Raw genomic sequence first — 25,155 nt, 5'->3', positions numbered from 1 at the left:
AGACCTCAGGAGGTCATCTAGTCCAGCCCCCTGCTTTCAGTGTCTTTAAAAACTTAGATGCTTCTCACCATAGGGTGGCTGGTTACTTTTCAGGCAGGCTCTCCCCTTTGATCAGTGTTTCAGTCGCTTGTGGGTGGTGATGTCTGTAGATGTAGGCAGAAGAGAGCGAGCAGGGCAACATGTCTCTCTCCCTTTTATCATGTCCTTTCCTTCTGCCTGGCTTTGCCCCCCACCCCCACCCCACCTTCAGGGCCAAGTGGGCATTTCCTCATCGCACTCCCAGACTGCCCAAAGGAAGGGAGTGACTCCCTCCAGGGTCTAACAGATTCTTTTGTTGCTGCCTAAGCCCGTGTCCGTTGTTCCTGTGAGGCTGGGCTGGGTTTGTCCCCTCCATGCCCCGACGCGGTGTGAACTGCCCCTCTGTTCCTGGAGCCTTTTTGCAGGGGCTTGCTTTAAGCCATGAGGATACGTTTTCAGCCTCGTAACTATACACAGGCAATTTTAACCTGTAACCTCGCTGGAACAGCACTAGACCGGCCATGCCCAGTGCATCCTGAGCCTTCTGCAGACACCCACCCACGGCACACGCCGCGCTGGCTGCCACACGATCATTTTATAACAATGAACGTGGGGGTGCAGGGTGCTCCCCCCAGGTACAGAGCGTCACAAAGGGAGCTCAGAGGGAGAAGGGGCAGGCTCTGAGCTCCGTTTTCTTGCTTCAGAAACCATCTGGACGCAGCCAGCACCAGGAAAACAGGAGTTCAGTCCCCCTGGGGTTCTGGGCGGGGGGTCCCAGCCGCCGTGCCCGGTGCGGGAGCGGCAGGGGAGCTGGGGGCGGGGGGCGCGGGGCGGGGCTTGGGGCGGGGCCGGGCGCTGGGGGCGGGGCTTGGGGGCGGGGCCGGGCGCTGGAGCCGAGCGCGGCGGGCGGAGGAGCCGGTCCCGGAGCCATGGCCCTGCCGGCCGCGCGCGCCGACTACCTGGCGCCCTGGTGGGCCGCCTGGCTGCACCGCTTCCCGCACGTCAGCCTGCGGCTGCAGCCCGTGCCCAGCGCCTTCCGCCCGCAGCAGCCCGACTACCAGCAGGTGGGTCCGGCCCCGGCCCCCGCCCCCGCCTCCCTCCGTGCCCCTCCCCCCGCTGCCCCCTCCCTCCGTGCCCCCTCCCCCCGGTACCCCCGGACCCCCCTCCCGTCCTCCCTCCGTGCCCCCTCCCCCCGGTGCCCCCGGACCCCCCTCCCCGCCTCCCTCCGTGCCCCCTCCCCCCGGTGCCCCCGGACCCCCCTCCCCGCCTCCCTCCGTGCCCCCTCCCCCCGGTGCCCCCGGACCCCCCTCCCCGCCTCCCTCCGTGCCCCCTCCCCCCGGTGCCCCCGGACCCCCCTCCCCGCCTCCCTCCGTGCCCCCTCCCCCCGGTGCCCCCGGACCCCCCTCCCCGCCTCCCTCCGTGCCCCCTCCCCCCGGTGCCCCCGGACCCCCCTCCCCGCCTCCCTCCGTGCCCCCTCCCCCCGGTGCCCCCGGACCCCCCTCCCCGCCTCCCTCCGTGCCCCCTCCCCCCGGTGCCCCCGGACCCCCCTCCCCGCCTCCCTCCGTGCCCCCTCCCCCCGGTGCCCCCGGACCCCCCTCCCCGCCTCCCTCCGTGCCCCCGCCCCCCGGTGCCCCCGGACCCCCCTCCCCGCCTCCCTCCGTGCCCCCGCCCCCCGGTGCCCCCGGACCCCCCTCCCCGCCTCCCTCCGTGCCCCCGCCCCCCGGTGCCCCCGGACCCCCCTCCCCGCCTCCCTCCGTGCCCCCGCCCCCCGGTGCCCCCGGACCCCCCTCCCCGCCTCCCTCCGTGCCCCCGCCCCCCGGTGCCCCCGGACCCCCCTCCCCGCTTCCCTCCGTGCCCCCGCCCCCCGGTGCCCCCGGACCCCCCTCCCCGCCTCCCTCCGTGCCCCCGCCCCCCGGTGCCCCCGGACCCCCCTCCCCGCCTCCCTCCGTGCCCCCGCCCCCCGGTGCCCCCGGACCCCCCTCCCCGCCTCCCTCCGTGCCCCCGCCCCCCGGTGCCCCCGGACCCCCCTCCCCGCCTCCCTCCGTGCCCCCGCCCCCCGGTGCCCCCGGACCCCCCTCCCCGCCTCCCTCCGTGCCCCCGCCCCCCGGTGCCCCCGGACCCCCCTCCCCGCCTCCCTCCGTGCCCCCGCCCCCCGGTGCCCCCGGACCCCCCTCCCCGCCTCCCTCCGTGCCCCCGCCCCCCGGTGCCCCCGGACCCCCCTCCCCGCCTCCCTCCGTGCCCCCGCCCCCCGGTGCCCCCGGACCCCCCTCCCCGCCTCCCTCCGTGCCCCCGCCCCCCGGTGCCCCCGGACCCCCCTCCCCGCCTCCCTCCGTGCCCCCGCCCCCCGGTGCCCCCGGACCCCCCTCCCCGCCTCCCTCCGTGCCCCCGCCCCCCGGTGCCCCCGGACCCCCCTCCCCGCCTCCCTCCGTGCCCCCGCCCCCCGGTGCCCCCGGACCCCCCTCCCCGCCTCCCTCCGTGCCCCCTCCCCCCGGTGCCCCCGGACCCCCCTCCCCGCCTCCCTCCGTGCCCCCTCCCCCCGGTGCCCCCGGACCCCCCTCCCCGCCTCCCTCCGTGCCCCCTCCCCCCGGTGGCCCCGGACCCCCCTCCCCGCCTCCCCCCGGTGGCCCCGGACCCCCCTCCCCGCCTCCCCCCGGTGGCCCCGGACCCCCCTCCCCGCCTCCCTCCGTGCCCCCGGACCCTCCTCCCTCCGTGCCCCCGGACCCTCCTCCCTCCGTGCCCCCGGACCCTCCTCCCTCCGTGCCCCCGGACCCTCCTCCCTCCGTGCCCCCGGACCCTCCTCCCGTCCTCCCTCCGTGCACCCGTCCCCCTGGACTCTCCTCCCTCTTCCCCCCCCCTTCTCCCGACAACCCCAGTGCACCCAGTCCCCCTCCTCCCTGCTGGCAGCCCCTGTACACCGGGTCTCCCTCTGTCAACCCGTCCCCTCCCCGCCTGGCATCCCCGGTGCACCCAGCTCCCCTCCTCCCTAACAACACTCGGGCTTGGGGCATCCCCCAGGCACGTGAGCCCCAGCTCCGTTCACCACCCCCTCAGCCCTTGTCCCAGTGCACCCCGTCAATCCTCCCACCCTTAGCGCCTCCCCCGGACACCCCTCCCCACCCTGTGCATTGCAAGCCCCAGTGCAGTCCAGTCCCACCTGCCATCTCGGGGCCATTCTTCCTGTGTAACCCCCCCAGCCACAGTGCAACTCTCTGCACACTGCGAACCTGGGGGGCAGCTCCGGGGTCACCCCAGTGCACCCTTGTGTGCTGCCAACTTCCCTGGGGCAGTCCCCCCTCTGCCCCATGCACCAATTCTCTGGCTCGCTAACGCCGTGCCCAGTGCATTCTGCGTGCGCCCTAGCCTCCGCCTCGCCAGCATCCCCGCGAGCTCGCCAGCTCCTCAGGTGACCAGACAGCAAGTATGAAAAATTGGGAAGCCTCGGTACCACCCATAAGACCCTGAATAGAATGAATGCATCCCAGGCCTTCCCCCAAATCTGTCCTCTGCACTCAGCCTGGTCCTGGCTCTGAACCCTTCCCAACCCAGCTGGGCTTTGCCTGTGGGGCTGTGTGGAGGGGGGGATGGGGAATTGCCTTTGAAAAGTTTCAGTCTGGTTGCAAAATGGATTTGCTGAGAATCAGAGGGAGCTCTGGTTATGGGAGGTGGGACCCACCCCTGCTTCCCATGGGACAGTTTCCAATTCCCATGTAGCTTTTCCCTTCACGCTCCTGCTGCATGTGGATCTTTTGTTTGCTCTTTAAAAAAAAAAAAAAAAAAAAAAGAGCGAGAGGTTGGAGCCAATATTTATCTCTGGGGGGTCCTTCTCGGGGGGAACCTGTAGGGTAGGCAGAGAAAACTTATTTCTAGGCCACTGATGGCATGGCACTCTGTGTGTCTCCCCCACCCCATTCCCTGAGTCCTGCAGATTACGCTGTAGCCTGAAATGGTATTTACAAAGGTAACGGCTCTTTCCTCCTAACCACACTTGCTTGTGTGCAAGTATCGGAGATTGACTCAGTGGTGTTGAAGTTGGTACCCGTTCTGTTTGTTTTTGCTGGGTGTCTAAGCGTGGCCGGCTGCAGGGAGTTGCTCGCTGGGGCTGGCGTTTTAGGGATTGTGTGCGCATTAAAGGTTTGGCCGAACTTAGTTATTGAGAGAAGAAAATCTGCAAACTGTTTCTTAAAATGCCAAGTTCTTCTCTTTCCAGTGAAACATCCCCTTGCAGGGTTTGCAACCCAAGCCTTGCACCAGTCTGGGAGGAAAAGCAGAAATGGCAACTCTCTAGTCAGTCTCTCTTCTGTGAACGAAGGGGGGGAAGCAAACAAAGGGGCGTTAAATCACTGCTTCTCTTCTGCTCTCCTTGGGTCTCTAAAGCGTTGGATTCCATTCGTGCCACCCAGAAACTAGCGCGCTCTTGTGCTAGCCGGGCTTTTGTCGCACTCCTCTGAACACAGACCACAATAGGGGAAGTGGCCAGTCTTTGTAATGTTAGGTTTTGCCTGGAACAAGTGTTGTGGCCAGTGGGAAGCTGGCCAGGTGTTCTCCTGCCCTTTGGTGTTTTCAGACCGTTTGTAGGTGCAAGGAGTGATCGGGTGGAGTAGCCGTTTACATGCCATCCGCCCTCCGGCCGTGCTCCTAGCCAGGGTTATGAGATGTGCTGTACGAGGGGTACTTGAGTTCGTCATCTTCTGGAGCCCCCTTCATGCAGCTCTCAGGGCAGGTACTGTGCTGTACACCCACTCCCCCCCACCCCACTCTTCCAGTGCGGCAAGATGCGTGGAGGGGGGCTTCTTTCCTGTCAGAGCAAAGCAGAGGATGCAGCTGGTGACAGAGGGATACTGGAAAGCGGGGGATGTGGGCAGTGACACATTTCTTCTTCCAGCCATCTGTCCTGCTGCTAACTCTGCCCCTTCGACTCTGCCCCCTTCACATCCTCCCACTGCCAATCCTACCTGTCCCTCCTCTCTGCATCGGTAGCCCTCCTGGGCCCTGCGCAGCCGAGCGGCGTTACAGCCCTGGCCTTGTGAGTCTGCTACAGAGAGAGTCTTGGGTTTTGTGGTTTGTTGACAGGGGACAGCTCAGTCACCGCCAGTAGAAAACCCCAGGTTGAAACCCAGCGGAGCTGACTCCAGTTCTCCCCAGGCCTTCAGACAGTGCCATGCTGTTTATTGGAGGGTTGGCCCTTGGATGAGACATTAAAAGTTACTGCATTGTCATTATCCCCCCTCCTGTGACGCTGTTGTACTCTTTGCTGAGTGACTGCCACCCTCCACCCCAGAGGTGGCTGCATTTCAGGGGTGCCGCCTCGGTATAATTCCCAAAGTACTTTGGGTTGCAAAAAAAAGTGTTTTTAATTTATAAGAGGGTGGGGGAGTGTCACACTCAGAGGCTTCCTGTGTGAAAGGGGTCACCAGGACAAAAGTTTGAGAACTACTGGCCTAGCTCTTGAGTGGCATGGCTGGTGCGGGGAGGGGATGGAGGAACTAATTGAGAACATTGTTTTTTAATTTGTGCCTGAAACTTCCCCTGCAACCCAAGTATCTCCGCTTTGAGCTCGAGCAGCGACTCTCACGCTGGGACCCCTCTGTCCGTTCGGCAGTAGGGGAAAGTCAGGGGGGTCAGTATGTCAGAATGGGTGAGTTAGAGCACGAGAACCAGGATGTGAGCGGTCCACTCCACCAGCCAGGCTGGGCAAACTGCAGAGAGCAAATCCCTCTGTGAGGAAAAGCCACTTGGAGTTCTTCCCCCCCTCCTTTGTTGAATTCGTCTGCTGGGTTGCTCACAATCGCCTGCAAAGGTGGCTCTTTTTGAGCAACCTGAGTCACTTGACATGCCCCTTTAAGCACCGTTGGGGTGTTTGGAGGGCAAGCGCCCGGCCGTTGGTGCTGGGAAGTTCCCCGTGCTCTCCTCGTGCCCACCCTGGCTTGGTTTGTGGCTCTGAGGGCCTGTTTAACAAAAGGTACATGGTACTTTGGAGCCTGACTGGTGCATTGGGGTGGCGGTCCTGCCTCCCAGGAGCATCTCCACCAGGGAAAAGCAGCGCGGCGTGCGGAAGCTAACGGGGGCTTGTAAGCAGCGAGAGGTCGCTGGCAGCACGGTGGGCTGGGGGGTGCCTGTGACTGGAATCACTTGCTCTGATTGGTGCTGGACAGGCCCCGGGGGGCTGGGTGTGGGGTGCTGCCGATGGAGGGAGGCCCTGGCGGTGCTAGGGTTGCAGAGCTATCACCAGAAGGTGACTGATTGGGATGAGGTGCTGGTCAGCTGGACTGTGGACCCGGGCGATGGCTAGCTCCCTGTCCCGGTGCGTGGGGCTCCGTCCCTGCACGCGGCGTGTCAGCCGGGTCTCCGTCGTGTGGGCCCCGGTTCTCCTTCCTGGGATGCAGGTCTGCTCAGGATGTGCCACCTGGACACGGGACTTGGCAGGTGGCTTCGGGACCTGGCTCTGCAGATCTGGATGGTCAGAGCACAGGGGCTCTGAGAGCCGGTGGGAGCCCAGGGCTGCCCTTAGGAGAGTGTTACAGGGTCTGCGGACGCTGAATGCAGCACTGTGTGCAGGGCGCACCTCAGGGACGCCGAGGTAAGCTCAGGAGAGCCCGGCCCACCAAGCTGGGTAGAGCCAGCCTCAGCATTACCAGCTCCTCTGCCGGAGCAGCCGTGCTGTTCTCCCCCTCACGCTGTGCGCCAGCCCCCTCCCTGCAGCTTAGTTCCTGTCTGAAGGGTCCGGCCTTTGGCAGAGCTTAAAGCAGGGCCTGGTCCACTCAGGAGTAATTGTAGCACCACCACAATGGAGCTCTGTCCCCGCCCCCCCTCCCAGCGCCTGTCTACTGCCTGTGGAGGCCAGTCCCCATGAGTTAGGGGCCTGTCCCGCTGTCCTCTGCTAAAAACACCCCACTCACACCCCTGTTCGGTGCGCTCCTCCCCAGGGGCAGCTGCACTTCCCTGGCACTGCCTGTATATAGTCTGCAAAGCACTCATGGCTGAAAGACACCCTACAGACACGTACGGCTATTATTTTTCCTGTTTAATCCTCCCCACCATGAACCCACAGCTCCCCAGGAGAAGCGCTCCTCTTCACCAGCAGACATGCCCCTCATGGCTCCATTGGGCACTCCAGAGCCTTTTCAGAGGGGCTTCTCAGTGGGGTTGAGTTGGCTGCAACGTGATCAGAACTGCAAAGCGCCTCAGCCCTTACTTAGCTCTCAATCCCGTGTGGCTCCCTCCAGGGAGCGCTGTGGACGCTGCCTGTTATCTGCCATCGATAATTGGGGGGGGGGCGGTTCTGCTTGGTCTCATGCCATCGGGAGCCGGAGGTGCGCTCGATTCCTGCTGCCTCGATAAGATCGTATCTGCTCACTAATGAGCACAGCTGTGCCAAACCAGGCTGGGCAGGAAGGAAACCTTCAAACAATACAGCCTAGCACAGGAAGCCCTTCGCAGCCCGATTACCTTCCATGTAAAGGTGTCGGGCGGGTTTTCTGCGGCTCGGAGCCCAGCGGCTGCTGCTGAGTGGGTGCACGGTGCTGCTTGCTTTGGGATGGGGATTGATACTCGGGTGCTGGGGATGTAGGTCATGGCTGACATTTTCATAGTACCTCCGGTCCCATAGCTTCCAGGCAGTGTGTGGAAATGCGGCCACCTCTGGGGCAGCGGGACTGGAAAGCCATCCACTTGTGCTGCCGGCGCTGTCCACTCACATCAGGCAGAAGCTGCTGGGGGGACACGACGCCTGCGCTCTCGGGGGGGCTTTCTCAGACGCCCTGAGGGTCTGGTTTCTCTTCTACACAACCTGTTCGAACGCAGGCATAAAGATGGGAGTTTGCCATCTCTGAGCCAGCTCGGGTCTGAGCCTGGCTCTCTGGGAGCCGAGCCTGAGCCATGCAGACTGTCAGGAAAGTAACTGCCCTGAATGGAGACCTGGCTCCGGGGCAGAGACGTGGCAGTACCCAGGGGCAGTACCTGTGGCAGGAGGTAGGCAGGGCACTGCCTGAGAGCCCTCCTGTCCTGCACGGCCAGCACCTTTCCACCCACACCGTACTGCTTCGCTGCCGTGTTCCTGGGCAGCCCCCCATGGCCAGCATGCCCCCACAAACCCAGCGCTAGCTCCCCCTTCGTCCCCTCCGAGGGGGCGGGGTGGCCTCGGGTTGCCGTAGAGTGAGAAGTGGGAGTGTAAGATGGCAGAGACCCTGCCGGGCGTCCTGCGGGGACCAGAAAGCACCCAGGGCATATCTGTGCACCCAGCTCTCTGGCAGCCACTGGGTCGGTCCACAGGAACTGGGAGATGTGTACAGGGGCCGGGGGCAGACCAGTCGTGTGGTGCCCAGGCTTGGCAGCGTGGCCTGGGAGAATGTGCACTGGAAGGGGAAGTGTCAGGCCGGGCTCCTGTCTCCTAAACCCAGCGCTGGGGCACTGAAAGCTCTGCCAAGTTCCCCGCTGCACAGCGAGACTTGTCTTTCTCCTGGGGGGGGGGGTGAGGATTGGCCCGGGCCTGTGCCACGCTTTGGTGCCGACGCAGCGCTGTGTGGTCTGACAGGCGCGCCCATCCCATGGGGACAGGCGTGATTTAACCCACGATCGTAGCTGGAGGGTCTAGGCCCTGGCCCCTGATGTGCCAGGTTTCTGTCTCCCTCCCTTCGGGGGTTGTGTGTCATGGGGGGCGCAGTCTGTACGGAGCACGTGAGGAAAATCCAGGGCTCCAGAGAAGAACGACCAGTCTCTGCTCTATGGCAGAACCACAGCTTCTTTGCAGGGTGACCCCGCTGCCCTGTTTATCCGCCCTACCTCCCCCCAGGGGAGTGGGAGAAGCGGGAGGGAGAAGATGTGGCCGGAAGAGTTTTTCTTGTGCAACCCCGGCGTCCCGCAGCTCTGCTCTGAGCTCACAGCTGGGACCAGGCCCAGTGAGCCCTGGCTGCCCCTTGCACCACGAGGGCGGGGATCTGTGGAGGCCAGTCTCCCGGCAAGCGCTCCCACGGCTGCCCCCGGGATGTCCACTGCTGCTTGTCACTTCCTGTGCAAACCAGGCCACTCGGTCCACACTCCCTTGGAGCTGCAGGGAAAGTGTTTGAAAACTCTTCCCCTGGGTGGGCGGGGCACTGGCTTAGTCTGGGGGGGCCCTGCGGAGACCAGGACAGCGAGGTCAGTGGCTCAGGTGATTGTACCAATCACTGCTCTGTTCAGAGTGGCTCTCTTGAGCCAAGTCCTTGCAGAAAAAGTTTCTGCCCAACACACAATCCCAGGGCTGCAGTGGATTGATTGGAATGTGGCCCCCACACACCGGCTTTTCCAGCCCCAGGCTGCCCCCGCAGCTCTGCGGATGTCCTTCAAATCCTGACCTCCAACCCCCTGTTCTTCCAGCCCTGGGCTCTGTTTTTCCTGATTGAGGTCTCCAGAGGCGAAGGCAGTGGGTGTAAGGCAGGGCTCTTGCTTTGTCCTCTCTAATAGGATTTCAGCACAGTTCAAGGGTGTAGCCTCGCAGAGAGATCCCAGCGCCAGCCTCTGGACTCTGCCCTGGTGCTCGCTGAAAGCTCTGTTTTAACGGAGGGACGGACCTAACGCCTCATTCTCCCGCTGGTCAGTGACTGTTGCAAGTTCCAGCCTGGGTGCTAGGCTGTGGGGGCTTAGATTCCCTCTGTAAAGAACTGACCATGGACGCCCCCAGAACACGCCGGGTCCCTCTGCTCTGTCACGTTGGGTTAATCATTGTCCTTGCCTCCAAGTGACACCTTTTCACGCCCCTCCTGCGTCTCTTCCCGCTGGGATCCGGCTCCTTCCAGTCAGTGGCTTGGGCTGCTCCAAGCTCCTTTCCCACCTGTGACTTTGTCGGCTTTCTGGCCCGCTGTGCGATGCATGGCGCAGCTTTGCTTTCACACTTTGTAGGGTTGGGTTGCTCCTAACCAGCAGTGGCATCGCTGTTCCCCCACCTCTAATGCACCTCCTGCCGCGGCACCGGCTCCACCCAGCCCAGGGCCGGCGCTGATCTAACCCACTCTCACCAAGTGCCCCTCTGTCTCCGGCTGCACAGAGCCTCTCACCAGCCACCCACAAAGCAAGTCCAAAATGACATGCTCCCTCGGCCAGTCTGGGGTCCTGGCCTGCGTGCTGAGCATTCTGGGGCTTGGGAGCTGGGTCCGTATAATGGGGCTTTTGATGAGCTGAGAGCCCCAGGTCCTTGCCATTTCTGGGCTAGTAACAGCTCCTCCGCTGATGCAAAACAGCAGTGCAATAGCAGGTGGGGAGAATGGTGCATGAAAGCCGACAGAACAAATGGGGGTTTATTGAAACCGGGGATGGGGGCATCTCCCCTTCAGAGAGCTGCTATCGGGAAGCGAGATGGAAGAATGGAAATTTGGGCTGATGGAAGCTGCATTTTCAGTGTCCAACTTGCTATCGCTGTGTGTGAGCCAGGTGATCAGAGCTGCTTTCCCTTTCTCTTTGTCTCTGGGATTACTCTGTTCTTCTCTAGTTGCCCCTGGAGCATTGCAGAGCTGTTGCGGCCCTCGCTGCTGCTCTCTGCCCCTAGGAGCGGGTGAATGGCTGACAAAGATTGGAATTAAAATATGCAGTGATGAGTACACCAAAAAAAAAAAAAAAAGGTAGGTCAAGCAGGGCATGGGCCTGCATCTGGCTGAGGAAGGGAATGGGAGAAGTTCCCTGCAGGAGGGGGTCAGCCTGAGGAGTTCGTCTGAGTCACTGTTGTAAGCCAGTCATGCTCTGAGGTTTCCCGATCCAGGAAGGGAGCCGTTAAATATAAGGGAACTGGAAGCTAAAGGAAGGTGACGTCTGCCTGAGCTGTTGTGTGTCAGGATTTGTGTTGCACCAGTGTAATGCCTTAGAGGGGCTGGCTGAGATCGGGGGCCCGCTGTGTGCGTGGTGAGAGTCCCTGCCCCAGTGAGCTTGCAGACCCGACAGAGCAGGGCAGTGAGTTGCCTATGGTCATGCCAAGCCAGGGGTAGAACCCAGGGTTCCTGAGTCCCCGTCCAGTGCCGGAGCCATGGGACCATCCTGCGATGAGCTCCTTGGCTGGTGCTCCCATCAGCGCATCCCTGGGAGAGGGTCATGCCCTCCGGGGTGATTGCTGTCTGCCTCTGTGGCAGGGGCCATGCACTGCTGCTGAGGAAAGCCTTGTCCAGTCCCGGCTGAGGACACGAGACTTCCAGGGATGCCCGCTGTGTGTCACAAGAATGGCCCACCCAGCCCAGTGTCCTGTCTTCTGACAGTGGCTGGTGCCACGTCCTTCAGAGGGAACGAACAGAACAGGGCAATTATCGAGCGATCCATCCCTCATCATCCAGCCCCAGCTTCTGTCAGTCAGAGGCTTCCGGACACCCTGAGCATGGCCTGGTGTCCCTGACGCTCTTGGCTAATAGCCATTGATGGACCTATCCTCCAGGAACGGATCTAATTCTTTGTTGAATCCAGTTATACCTTTGGCCTTCGCGGCATGCCCTGGCAATGAGTTCCGCAGGTTGACTGAGTGTTGTGTGAAGTAGTACATTCCACGGAGTGGATTGCATGCCTGGCGCTCCTCTCCCTTTTCTTCAGTAGGTTCTTGTCACTGGGCAATGCCAAGTCCTTGCCTGGTGGAGGGCGGGGAGCCTGTGTTGGTAACATGCCAGGAGCCCGGGGCCTGGCCCGATTGGCCCTGCATGGGAGTGAATCGCAGCTGCCCACATCTGGAACATGGAGGTATGGCCCTGGCAGACATAGCATGCAACCCTCAATCCGCTGCTCCGCTCAAGCTGGAGCGTTGCATGCTGGGACCTGTCATCTCTCTGTGACCCTCAGCTGGTAAAGATGGCCCCGATCAATCAGGGCTGTGCTTGAATCACCATGTTGAGGCCCTCACGTGAGCTGGAGTGTCTGTGATGGCTGTCGTGGGCCAGCCCATCTATAGGGGAATTACAGCTCTGGAAATGGAGCTGGGAGGCGCTGGCATTGTTCGTTAGGACTGCAGGAGTAATTGCCCATTACGGAGAGAAATGGTTCCTGCTGGTGCATTCCCCCATGCCCCTCAGGCGGAGAACTCCTTAACAAAGAGCCCTGCAGCGTGGCTTTCCCCAGCAGCCGCCTCCCGCGCTCTGGCCTGCATTAGCGGGAGTAATCGAAGCCAAGCTCTTAGATTCGATCGGGCTTGGCAGGCAAGCGGGGCCGCTAACGACCCTGGAGCCCTCGGTGCTGGGAAATGGCTGGGAAGGCGGAGGGGGTGCAGTAGCAGGGTCTGCAACTTGTTAGCATGTGTGTTTAGTTCCCAGAGAACCGCAGGGAGGGGGTGTCCGTGCGGCTGACTCCGAGGTTCAGCTCTGTGGAACCCCGGCCCATCTGGGCTTAGAAGCTCAGTCCACGATTCTCCCCTTCGAATGCTTTTCAGTTAGCTGATGGTTTAAAGAGAGATGAGGCAGCTGTGGTAACATCTCTGATATCCTGGGACCCACAAGACTGCCCCAAGGCTGCACACCGCACTGGATGATGTTTTGGGGCCCTTTTTCAGCCACATAACGACTGTTTGATGAAAGGCTCCGTGGCTGCGAAGCCAGAGCCCCCTGGAACTGGCGCCGTGTTCAGGTCCTGGGAAACACGGCGGTGGAATACGAGCAATGAGCAAACAGTGCTCTGGCTCCGTATCTCCTTCCTGCCCGGCCCCATGCTGGGTGGGCGGGGTGAGCGCCACAGGACCCAATTAGGAAGCTGGCTCGGCACCTAAAATCTGGGGTGGGAAGTCCCTGGTAGAAAGGGACAGCAAGAGTCACATCCGCCTCGCCTTTGCAGCCCTGCTTCACCACCCCAACGCACCCCCTGCAGGGCGGGGAATGGACTGTCCCTGCTTCATCGGTGGGGAAACTGAGGCAGAGCTGCACAGCATCGCTGTTGGGTCTGAGGCTGTCTCCCCCTTCCCCTCGATCCAGGATGGGGTTCACTGTGTGAACAGCCATTTACACTGGAACAATTGCAAATGTGAACAATCATTAGTGTAAAGATTGTTCTGTGGATCTCACACACACACAGCGTGTGTGTTTCTCTCTCTCAAGGGGAAAGATGGATGCGTGGGTCTACGTTCCTTTCACTACGTTCCTTCCATTCTTGCCCTGTCCGGCCCGGTAATGAATGAGGCCTCTATTGTTAACATGTCATGTGCTCCCTGAATTATGGGACCGCTTTGCCCTTCTTCAAATTCGGTGCCTGCTCCCTGCTTTATGGCCTCAGCAACCTGCATAGAGGGGCCTGAGATGCCACTTAATCAAAATGTGGAATACTGAAAAGGTCACGGCAGGCCACTGCGCTTCAGGGGAATATGCAGGCCATTAAGATGTCAATCAATCTCTTTAATGACAGCCAGGAAGCAGCCCCACGCTATAACTGGCTTGTAGCACAAACGAGAGGCAATTCAAACAGATAGGCGTCCCTCGGGAAATCTGGCGCCCCATTCTTGGAGCACTCTAGCTTGCGGATTGCAGGGACTGTGCCACTGTCTTGCAAGGTGATTAGCGTGCTGGAGGCGCTTAATACATGCTTGCCGTTTGGAGAACGGTGGGAACGGTCCTGCCTTGGGTCACGCTGGGGGAGTGGGGTGTGGCGGGAAGGTGGGGGAGCGGGAGCCAGTGGATGTCCTGTTGCCTCCCAGGGACTGTTTTTCCCTGCTGTCTGGTCTGTCTCATACAGGCTGGTGCCCTCCCCGCCAACAAACCCACCTGCCCTGGCAAATGTTGCTATAGAACCAGCCCCAACCATCTGAGAGCAGAACCTCAATTTTGTGAGCCCCACTCTTACAGGTGCCTGTCTCTCCCAATCGTTTTTCCTGACAGGGACCAGGGTGGGAAATCACGTAACCGTGACGTTGATGGAGAACAGGGCGTCGTCCCTTCGCGGTCCGTGCGCTGGCCGTGGTCGGAGGGCAGCGACGCAGTGCGCCGGCTGGAGCTCGGGGATATTCCGTTTTCTGACTCAGTCGATTTTTATGAACTTCTCAATCCCCCATTAGGTTGTAAAATTGGAGTTCTGCCGTACGTGCAAATCTGGCTGGGGGTGTGACCCAGCAAGGACACCTCCTGCCGGCTGGTCCAGTAACGTGTCCTGCTGGCCTCCATGTAGATCATGTGGTCAGCAGGATAGGTCTTGGTTAGGTCCCGTGATGGTGACCTGCCCTCAGGATTTGGTAAATGGACACGGCTTGACGGGAAGCCAGCGGATGCCCTGGCTGGGGGCAGTTATGCTCATGGTATTGTCTGGTCACGTCTCAGCTTTCACTTGCGGGAACTCCGGCTCTCATCGGATTCACTCGTTCCCTGCTGTTGCTTGTGGTATTAATGCACCCGCTAATGGGGATGGAGCAGGGAGGGGCGAGGAACAAGCAACAGGAACAGCGGAGCCGGAGAGCGTGGGACGGGAGATGCAGGTGGCATTGCTCTGGGATCGGGGAGATCTCATGCATCTGGCGCTGCCTTCCCCAGTGTCGACTGGTGGGGTCATCGGCTCGTGCGTCTCACTCAATACCTAATGGAGAGAGATGAGGGTAGAGACTGGTCTGGGGCGCTCGTGCCTTCAACGTGGCAGGCCTTAGATCAGAACCAGGCACCCTGAACTGACCGGTCGCAAAGCAGGGGAGCCAGAGGCTTCATGTGCGAAACGGACGCGCCTTGCCAGGCACATCCTGTGCTGGCTGAAGATGGAGCGATGCGCCGAGCCCGCCACAGCGGCCCGGGCTGCAGGGTGTGTGTAGGGAGCGGGGGCTCTGGCTGCAGGGGGGGCTCGTTCCTACTCAGCGGGGGTAGGAGAGGTGAGATACGGTGCCGTGCTTGGTACAGTCTTCCTCGCTCTCAGGCGGAGATGCATGTGGGGAGGGCCCTTCCCCATCTTCTCTGCTGCATCTAATGCTGGCTGCGGCACCCCCACATAACGGGGGGGGACGGGTGAATTGACCGCCAGGTGTGGGTATGCACGTTGGGGCGCATTCCTGGCTCTGTGCCTGGGCTCGTCAGTGTCTGCCTCTGGCTGAACCTTTCCAGCTGCCCGGCCCGGCTTGGGAGCCGTTATTCTTGACTCCATGGGGAGTACCTGGAAGCAGAGCAGGGGACTGGAGGGAAAGGCGGCTGTTTGCGTGCCGTGCTCGGGACGGCTGGTAACTATTCCTGCCGGGAAGGCAGTTCGGCTGCAGTGCTCAGCTGGGCCACGGGGAGCAAGACTTCGGCACGTCCACTGAGCAAGGGAAAGAGCTGCTTCATGGACAAGCAGACAGCTTCATTGTGGGGGTGGCACTGCCCGGTGGCAGCCAGCGCTTGCGTAGCCTGGAGCTTCAGCACGAGGCGTAGCCGTTTAGGGTGTGTCTGTGCTGCAGACGGGGGGGTTCTGAACTTGGGTTCAAACAGCAGCGAAGACACCACAAAGGCTCCACCTCCAGCCGCCTTACAGGTTTGAACGCGAGCCGCTAACTTGAGTCAAGAGCGCACCTTTTCCCAGTTACTCCTGGGGGAGTTCTGCACCGCTGCGCATGCGCAGAATTCATGTCCCCCACAGATTTCTTTGCTTCCCTGCAGAAAAATGACTTTCTGACGTGGAAGCAAAGGGAAGCCCCAGGAGCAGTGATGCGACCCTCCCCAGCGCTATGTTTCAGGTGCCCAGGGCAGTCAGCGGAGAGGTAAATGTGGAAACATTGGAGAGAGTCCAGCGAAGGGCAGCAAAAATGATTAGGGGACTGGAACACATGATTTATGAGGAGAGGCTGAGGGAGCTGGGATTGTTTAGCCTGCGGAAGAGAAGAATGAGGGGGGATTTGATAGCTGCTTTCAACTACCTGAGAGGTGGTTCCAAAGAGGATGGCTCTAGACTGTTCTCAGTGGTAGCAGATGACAGAACGAGGAGTAATGGTCTCAAGTTGCAGTGGGGGAGGTTTAGATTGGATATTAGGAAAAACTTTTTCACGAGGAGGGTGGTGAAACACTGGAATGCGTTACCTAGGGAGGTGATGGAATCTCCTTCCTTAGATATTTTTAAGGTCAGGCTTGACAAAGCCCTGGCTGGGATGATTTAGTTGGGGATTGGTCCTGCTTTGAGCAGGGGGTTGGATTAGATGACCTCCTGAGGTCCCTTCCAACCCTGAGATTCTGTGATCACTGTGGGGCAGGGAGTGAGACTGGAGAAGACCTGGGGGGTGGCTCCTACCCTGTGCTCGGCTCAGCTGCTAGTCCTGGCTAGGCTGAGGAGGACTGGACTTCCTCTTCCCCTGCACAGCATCCGGGGCCGGATCAGACCCACCCCAAGATTTCTCCCCACCCTGCTTCCTGCTCCCATCGCTCCTCAGCTGCAGGGGGAGGGATCCCTGTACAGGGAGTTGTTCCCCCATCCACCCAACCCCCGTGCATCCAGATCCTGATATCCAGTCCCTCCCACCGAGCCTTACCCCCCGCAATGAGTCCCACTCCCCCTGCACCACCCTGATGAGCCACCTGCACCTGGATCCCCAGCATCTAGACCCCCCACACCCAGACCCACCGTCGAGCTCTATCCTCCCACACCCAGACCCCCCATCCGCTGAGCCTCAGCTACCTTCACCTGGAACCCCTTCAGAGCCCCATTACCGTTGCACCCAGAACCCCCCAACAGGCCCCTGTGCATCCAGATCCTCCCCCACTGAGCCACCCACACACAGATTGTCCCACACAGAACCCTCTCAACCCAAACCTGGATTCCCCCACACTTAGATGCTGCCGGGCTGAGCCTGCCTGCCCACATCTGGTGCACTTGGCACAGAGGGGCAGGGCCCTGGGGTGTTTCTGGGGCAGACCCGGTCCTTATGCTGTGCCAAGGTTGGGGTGCAGTCTCACCACTGAGTCTGTGTCCTGGGAGGGGGATGGGGGAGCTGCACAGTGATCTTCCACTTCTGCACAGCCAGTGGCCTGTGCTCCCCAATGCCATGCTGGAGCCTCCACATTTATTTGACAAATAAGGTGTGCAGAATTTTAAAATATTATGTGCAGAATTTTTAATTTTTTGTCACAGAATGCCCTCAGGAATATGCAGTGTAACTGTACCCCTACGCTGTGAGGGAGACCAGGAGAAGCGGATGGGAAAGGACAAGCTAAAAATTACTTAGACAAGTTAAAAGAAAAGGAGTACTTGTGGCACCTTAGAGACTAACCAATTTATTAGAGCATAAGCATAAGACAAGTTAGAGGTCTTCAAGTCTGCAAGGCCTGATGAAATCCATCCTAGAATACTTAAGGAGCTGACTGAAGAGATATCTGAGCCATTAGCGATTATCTTCTCAAACTCATGGAAGACGGGAGAGATTCCAGAGGACTGGAAGAAGACAAATAGTACCAATCTATAAGAAGGGGAATAAAGAAAACCCGGGGAATTAGACAGGTCAGCTTAACTTCAGTACCTGGAAAGATAATGGAGTAAATAATCAAGCAATCAGTTTGCAAACACTGAGAAGATAATAAGGTGATAAGTAACAGCATGGATTTATCAAGAACAAATCCATGTCAAATCAACCCGATGGCTTTCTTTGACAGAGGAACAAGCTTTGTGAATAGGGGGGTAGCGTACAGGTGGTATATCTTGACTTTAGTATGGCTTTGGATACTGGCTTGCATGATCTTCTCATAAACTAGAGAAATACAGCTTAGATGGAGCTACTGTAAGGTGGGTGCATAACTGGTTGGAAAACTGTTCCCTGAGAGTAATCATCAGTGGTTCACAGTCAGGCTGAAGGGCATAATGAGTGGGATCCCGCAGGGATCAGTTCTGGGTCTGGTTCTGTTCAATATCTTCATCAGTGATTTAGATAATGGCATAGAGAGTACACTTATAAAGTTTGCGGATGATACCAAGCTGGGAGGGGTTGCAAGTGCTCTGGAGGAGAGGATTAAAATTCAAAATGATCTGGACAAACTGGAGAAATGGTCTGAAGTAAATAGGATGAAATTCAATTAGGACAAAAAGCGCTCCACTTAGGAAGGAACAATCAGTTGCACACATACAAACTGGGAAATGACTGCCTGGGAAGGAGTACTGTGGAAAGGGATCTGGGGATCAGAGTGGATCACAAGCTAAATATGAGTCAACAGTGTAACACTGTTGCAAAAAAAGCGAACATCATTCCGGGCTGTATTAGCAGGAATGTTGTAAGACCGAGAAGTTATTTTTCCATTCTACTCTGCGCTGATTAGGCCTCAACGGGAGTGTTGGGTCCTGTTCTGGGTTCCACATTTCAGGAAGGTTGTGGACAAATTGGAGAACGTCCAGAGAAGAGCAACAAAAATGATGAAAGGTCTAGAAAACATGAGCTGTGAGGAAAAATTGAAAAAAATGGGTTTGCTTAGCCTGGCAAAGAGAAGACTGGGAGGGACATAACAGTTCTCAAGTACATAAAAGGTGGTTACAAGGAGGAGGGAGAAGAATTGTTCTTCTTAACCTCTGAGGATAGGACAAGAAGCAATGGGCTTAAATTGCAGCAAGGGAGGTTTAGGTTGGACATTAGGACAAACTTTTTGACTGTCGGGGTGGTTAAGCACTGGAATAAATTGCCTCGGGAGGTTGTGGAATCTCCATCATTGTCCAACCTGCTCCTAAAAATCACCAAACACCTGTCAGGGCTGGTCTAGATAATCCTTAGTCCTGCCATGAGTGCAGGGGACTGGACGAGATGACCTCTCGAGGTCCCTTCCAGTCCTATGATGCTGTTACCATTTGAATGCTGGTGGAGGGTAAATGTGAAGAGCGGGGTGGGGTGGGGGTGATGGGTGCCAGTCGGCAGGGCTGTGTGAGACAGGTGTCTGCGTGTTGGTGTCTCGGGGAGGAGTGCACCCACAGAAATCTCCCTGAGGATCCACAGCTGTAACCCTGGTTGGGGTGAGAGGGGGCAGCAGCAGGATGCTTGTGAACTGTGCACCAAGTGAATTCCCCGAGGCAAACAGCCCGACACCCAGCACATCCCATCCAGCAACAGCTAAGGGACAGGCATATTTGCTGACCGGTAGCAAATGCTTTAAATACAGCTGAGGCGGAGGCCCCGGCTGGCTCAGTGCAGTGGGATTAGAGGCCTTTCACGTCTAGGCTACTCGGCTGGGTCTGGCCCAGTTGGCAGGGACTGAGAGCTGCTCCCATCTGTCTGCCGTGCTCGGCGCAGCTCCCCTCGCGGGTTCCCTGTCACATCGGCTCTGATGGGCCATGGATTGAACCTGATGTCGCCCCCTGGACCCGAGGCTGCTCCAGGGCGAGGCGCGCTAGCAGGGTGAATGGTTTGCCGGCAGCTTGCATGGTGGCTGCCTGGGCTGGCTTTGCTCCATGGATGGAGAGGGCTTTGGTCTCCAGCGCTTGCGTCATGCACACACCTGCTCCCGTCTCTCAGCCAGAGTACCCCCTTGGGGAGGGCAAGCTCCCCTCATCAGCCAGGATTGCGCAGTCTAGAGATGCCCACCGGCTGGGGGAGGTCTCACTTAAGGGGCTGGATCAAGAGCACCTTTCTACAGCACCTTCTCTACAGCCTGTTAGGCTGGGGCAGCTCTGGCCAGAGACGTCCCTGCTCCGACCGCCTTGCTGCCGTGTTAGGATCTGACGGGGCGCTTGTCTTGGCTGTGTGTGAACAGGCACCTTCTCCGGGCTGGGCACGCCTGGACCAGAAGTGGCTCGCTGTGGGCTGGGAGATGCTTTGTGCTTTGGAGCTCTGGGGCCAGGGGCATGTTTCATCAAATGCTGCTTTTTGCAGCAGTGGGAGGGGGCTGCGGATTTTCCCAGTGCTGCATTTGAGCTGGTCGGCGCTGGAGCCCAGCGGATGGTGGTGAGCAGCCCCCTGCCACATCGGCCCTTTCTAGGGAGCCTGCAAACCAAGGGCCTTGGGCGCCTTAGCTTTGCCCTCGCGCCCCGAACCATGGTGCTGTGCAGCCTTCATGCACTGACTCTGGTGTCTCTCCCTTGCCTAGTCCCTGCTGTTCCTGGGCCTGGTGGCTGCCGTCTGCCTCGGCCTCAACCTGCTCTTCCTCACCATCTACCTGATCTGCCTGTGCGGCTGCAAACGAGGCGAGGAGTCGGAGACCAAGCGGCCCAACTCCTGCTGCGTCACCTGGACGGCTGTCGTGGCTGGCCTCGTCTGCTGGTGAGTATCCCGCAGGGTGGGCCTAGGGCCCGTGTGGCTGCTGCCTTCGCAGCCCAGCTGGCAGGGCTGGGGGAGACCTCGCAGCCGCTGGCCACAGGAAGCATGGCCCAGTGGTCAGGCTAGAACTCCTGGGTTCTATTCCGGACTCTGTTACTGACTTGCTGTGTGCCCTTGGGTAGTCCCCCATTTCTGGGTCCCCATCTGTTGAGTGGAGGCAAACACCACTTCCCGGGGGATTACGGCTGAAGGGCAGGGGACCAGACGAAGCGGACAGCTGCCGGGCAGAGGTTCCTGGCCATTCTGAGAATCACTTGGTGGGAAGAAGCTTCCAGTGGGTCACCTGGTGAAAAAGACGCTCGTCCCTGAGCGCTTTGCGAGCAGTTGATATTCGCAACCCCCTGCGCGCCCGGATGCCAGGGTGACGGATGGAACACGGGCTGTCTTGCAGCTGGGGAGGCGACTGCCCAGAGAGGGGAAGGAGCATGCCTGTGAGAGCCAGGGGGGGGGGCTCTGCTTCCATCTCCCCAGCCCAGCTGCCTTCAGAGAGGTTCTCAGGGCCGCTAGTCCCAAGCCTGAGTCGCTGCGGGTGGAGGAAGAGGCAGGCGGCTTTTGCTTCCCTGTTGTCCCTGTTGCGTGCTCAGGATCCTCCTCTTCTCCCCGCTGAGCTGCCTCCTGACCCAGGCTTCATCTCGCGCCAGTCGCTGGATTTGTGGGCCAGCTGTGCACGTGAATCGCTTTGATTAGATCCAGCTCTCAGAGGCTTAAATACTGATTGCTCCTCTCTGGGCATAGGCTCCTCTGCCCGGGGCTGGAGCCCGAGGCTGCATCTTTGCCCTGGCAACCTCTCCCCTCCCTGCTGTAACTGGTGGCTCTGGGCCCCATGTGCATTTGGCCTCCTGGAAGTGCCGGCTAATCCCGGGGGAGGGGAGGGGTAGCAGTGGGGGTAGTGGTGAGTTGGGGTCACTAATCCTAGTCCTGGAGCAGATGGCAGCCTGCAGCCGGACACAGCTGGCAGCCTTTGGTCACATGAGGCTCATGGTTAATTACAGATGGAGGCTGGGTCAATTGGCGGGGGGTGGGGGCAGGGAGTGGGCCCCGGAGGGGTCCCAGGTGGCTTGGAGAGGCTCTGCTGTCCTGCTGGGGGCAGTGCCACTCTGGGATGCTGGCAGAGAGCATCCCTCTGACTGGCATGGCCTGGCGCTCTCGGCCTCTCCTTGGCACTGCAGGCCTGAGGGGCCAGGAGTGGCCTGACTAATGGAAACCGTACTCTGAGGCCAGGGCAGCAGTGGGTGACTGGGGGACTCTAAGGGAGTTAGTGGCTCATCTGGTTCTGGGTCCCATGTCTGTGTCTAACCTCTCTGGGGCAGGGTGAGGCCCAGGAGCTCCCCCAGCCACTGCCCGGCCTGTGTGGCGCAGGCTCAGGTCTGCAGTGATAAGCCTGCCAGGCACTTCTGCTTGAATCTGGTGCTTGGCCCCGTTGCCGGTGGGCGGCCAGCTGATGTCCGTCTCCTGCTGCCTGGTAGTTGCATGTCCTCATCAGAGGCGTTTTTAAGCTCTGTCCTGGTTTCAGAAACATTTAACAAAATTTGCCAGCAGCCCAGACTGTCCGATACAAAATCCTGACCGTTCATCGGCCCGTCCTCACCCTGCCACGCAGGTTGTGTCCTGGGGTTATGGGCTGCTCTGTTGTTCTCTACTTTGCATTGCCAGGAATCCCCTTCTCAGCCCATCCAGGCAGGGCTCCTGCCCCAGGCGGTGGGGGCTCTTGATTGCTTCGGCGTGATCCGCTCCCCATGGGAAAGGAATAAAGAGATTGTTCTTCCCTTGCTTTAGACCAGACAGAGGTTTCAGTGTATGGCAATAGACACGCTCTAAAGAGGAAGCAAATGCCGCTGATTAGTTCAGCGTGCCCTTCCCGTGACTGCCGGCTCCCCCCACTCCCCGGGCCCATTCCACCACCGCTCCATGTGACTTCCAGGGACGGGGCTCTGATCGCCAGCTGCTTGGAGAGGAATCCGTGTTTCCTCTTCTCCCGTGACAAGCAAATGCTGCCCAGCAGCCTCGCTCCCCTGGGGCTTTCCAAGAGGCTCGCAAGCGCCACACGAAGCAGCTGTGCACGGGACATGAGTGCGCGTCTGGGCTCTGGCGTTGTTGTTTGGCTCCTCCACAGCTGCTGAGCCCGTGTGCCCAGTCCCCTGCTGTTCTGCTGTCGGGCTCCCCCGCAGCTGTGCCACTGGGCCCCAGTCCCCTACCATGGCAGCGCTGGGCCTCTGCCGAGCACAGAATACCAGCTGCGCCAAAGCCGCGATGCCAGGTGCCCGCTAAGGACCAGGGCAGGACTCGGACTTATTTCACCAGTGAGCGAAGGCAGGATTTGAACCCAGCTCCCAGGGGCGCGTTAACCCTCCGTCGCCCCGGGGAAACGAAAGGCTGGGAACATGGTGCTGTTGGAGCACTCCCTTTGCTAGGGTGCTGGCACCCTGCGGTGCCCGGAGAGTCTCGTAGGTGGCGGTTGTGAGCTGCTCCCTCCTTGTGCGTTAGAAGTGCCGGGGCGGCTGGCGCTGCTCTGGGCTGGGGGGTCCCGTGAAGTGCTGTGGCTTGGGGAGGAGACCGAGCTGGGGCTTTATAGCCCTTCAGAGGCGCCAAACCCACATGGATGTCTAAGTGGAACCTCTTTGGAGCAGAACGCAGCCATTAACAGGCTAATGGGGAGAGCTGGCTGCTGTCCATCATGTTCATTGACTGCTGCACCCGGAAGTGGGGGAGCAGCGAGCGCCTGCTCTTCGGGAGCCGTGCCAAGCATGCACTGCTCCTTCCTTCCAGGGACCCCCGGGCTCTCGGTCCCAGCAGCCGAGCTGGAGCCAACCCTACGCACAGAGGGCGCAGGAGCTGCCAGGCGTGGTGTTATCGGGGGCCCCGTCCTTGGTGCGCGTGCTCCCCAGCTGGGAGCTGCATCAGGACTTCACCTGGCTGCGGGGTTCACCCCATGTGGCAGGCCGTGCCCCTGCAAGACAGGTCCGTATGCCACAATACCGCCCTGCACTCCCTCTGGGAGGCCCTCAGAACCCTGCAACGTCCCAGCAGAAACTCCCTTCACCTCTCTGGGGCGGGCAAGGCGGCGGACCTGGGGCTAGAACCCAGCTCTCTGGCTGCCCGGTGCTATGAGACATCCCTGCCTGCCCTCGCAGGACCCTGGGGGAGGCACGATGGATCTGTTAGGGGCAGGGAGAAGTGTGCCAATGATCCAGTTGAGCACCTGGGGCACGAGCAAAGCCCGTAGAACCCTTTGTCATCCCGGCTCGGCTCAGCAGTTGACACTTAGCCCCCCAGATATCCCAGCTGGAGCAAACACCAAATGCCCCTGCTCTCCGTCAGGATGTGGAGGGGACGCTGCTGGGGGTACCTGTGGGGCATGCAGCAGCGCTGACGAGCTAGGGCCTGTGGCATGGCTCCTGGGCTCTGCACTGGGTCCCTGAGGCCAGCTGGCTCGCAGGGCCAAGGAGGGGCGAGCAGGAGACCCAGCTTTCACTCCTTGTTCCCTCCTGGGGACTAACCAAGGAGCAGGTTTAATCGGAGGCAGTGTTTCTTTTCTGACAGATTCTCTTAATCTGCTTTGCCAGGCTTTGCAGCCTAAATCTCGCGGCATTGGCTAGGGCTGGCTTCAGATCCAGCCTGTGTGTCTGGCTGTGAGCTTCGCTAAGCCCCAGCATGAGCAGAGAATCTCCTCTCACCCACAGCGAGCCTCGTGCCCCAGCGGGGCACCTCTGCCTTCCCTGGGACCCAAATCGGGGCTGTTGGCGCTTCTGCCTTTAAGCACCTGGATGCTCGTGCTGAGCCCGGTCTTGGGTATTTCTGTAGCTGCTGTCACTGCAGTGTCTGAGCACCTCCAATGAATTTATCCTCACAACACCCCAGTGCAGCGGGGCTGGGCTGGTACAAACAGGAAACTGAGGCACGGAGACCGAGTGAGTCACCCAAAGTCACACAGCAGGGAATTGAACCCAGGTCTCCCAGGTTCTAGGCTAGTGCCCGAACTACTGGGCCGGGGTGTGCAGGGCCGCGCTGGCAGTTCTGCAGGTGCCCGGTGTCTCATACCCTGCTTCTGCCCGGCCTGTGGCCTGAATGGGGCCCTCTCACTTTGTACAGCTGAGCAAGAGATGTCCTGGTGGCTGTGGAAGGGCGTGAGAGAGGCAGGGGAAGGGGACGAGATCCCTGGCTGGGCTGCAGGCGCCAGGCAGCTCCAGGCTGCACTAAAAGCTATTGATGGCTTTGTATCGAGGATTGAGTTTGTTTCAAGCCTGGACCCCCTCCAGCTCTCCCTCACTTTTCCATTCTTGTAAATGACACACACACACACACCCCGCCCCCGGAGTCCCAGCTGTGGGGCAAAGGGGAGCTCAGGGGGGAGGGGATCTCAGCCAGGGCCTGCCCAGGTCTGCAGTGGGGGGTGCTCCAGCAGCGTGTACGGGCAGCACCCTCCCTTTGCAGAGCAGGTACGTCCTGACCAGAGACAGGGCGAACCTTCCCTCCCCCATCTCAGCGGCTTCTAGGGCCGAGGGCGATTCAGTCCTGATGCCTCTGAACCACCATCCCCCCGCCGCGCTGCTATGGGTGGGCAGGGAGAAGTGATGGTAGAGCTGCTTGGGAGGAGCATCCCTGTACCTAGCCTCGCCGCGTCCCCTTAACGAGCCCTGAACCACCTTCCTCCTGGTGACTCCCTGTACTGGAGGAGGGCGTTGGCCAGATACAGCCCCATGGCACCCTCAGAGACACCACTGCCCTGGCGAGTGGTTGGGGGATTACCATGTCCAGGACTGTGCAAGGCCCTGGGGTGAGAGGAGTTCGGGAGCTTTGTTCCAGTTCCTAGGGGGCTGGTGTTGCTGTCACAGCTGGCGTTAGCTGCCCGTGTCGGAGGCCCAGGACTGGCTGCTCCCCCCAGGAGGCCTGTCCAGCTGGGGTGAGCCACATCTCGTGCACGCACTAAACTCAGTGCTCAGAGGGCTGCCTTTCATTTGCCTTCGTCTGGCCAGAGCCAGTGGCCCGGGGCTACA

The 25,155-nt window shown here is 60.2% G+C and overlaps 1 protein-coding gene across 1 annotated transcript in view; it reads left to right on the top strand.

The window, feature by feature from the left end:
- The first annotated feature begins 903 nt into the window (after window positions 1–903).
- TTYH2 (tweety family member 2) overlaps window positions 904–25,155 on the top strand; it is a 42,355-nt gene continuing 18,103 nt past the window's right edge. The window contains exons 1-2 of the mRNA XM_084648132.1: window positions 904–1,082; window positions 19,932–20,104. Coding sequence (XP_084504258.1) covers window positions 948–1,082; window positions 19,932–20,104 — 308 coding nt within the window. The 5' untranslated portion in view covers window positions 904–947. The remainder of the gene's footprint in view (window positions 1,083–19,931; window positions 20,105–25,155) is intronic.

The sequence above is a fragment of the Lepidochelys olivacea genome (genome assembly GCF_965140295.1).
Source record: "Lepidochelys olivacea isolate rLepOli2 genome assembly, chromosome: 14".
Taxonomy (NCBI): domain Eukaryota; kingdom Metazoa; phylum Chordata; order Testudines; family Cheloniidae; genus Lepidochelys; species Lepidochelys olivacea.
This window is presented reverse-complemented; position numbering and strand designations above follow the sequence as displayed.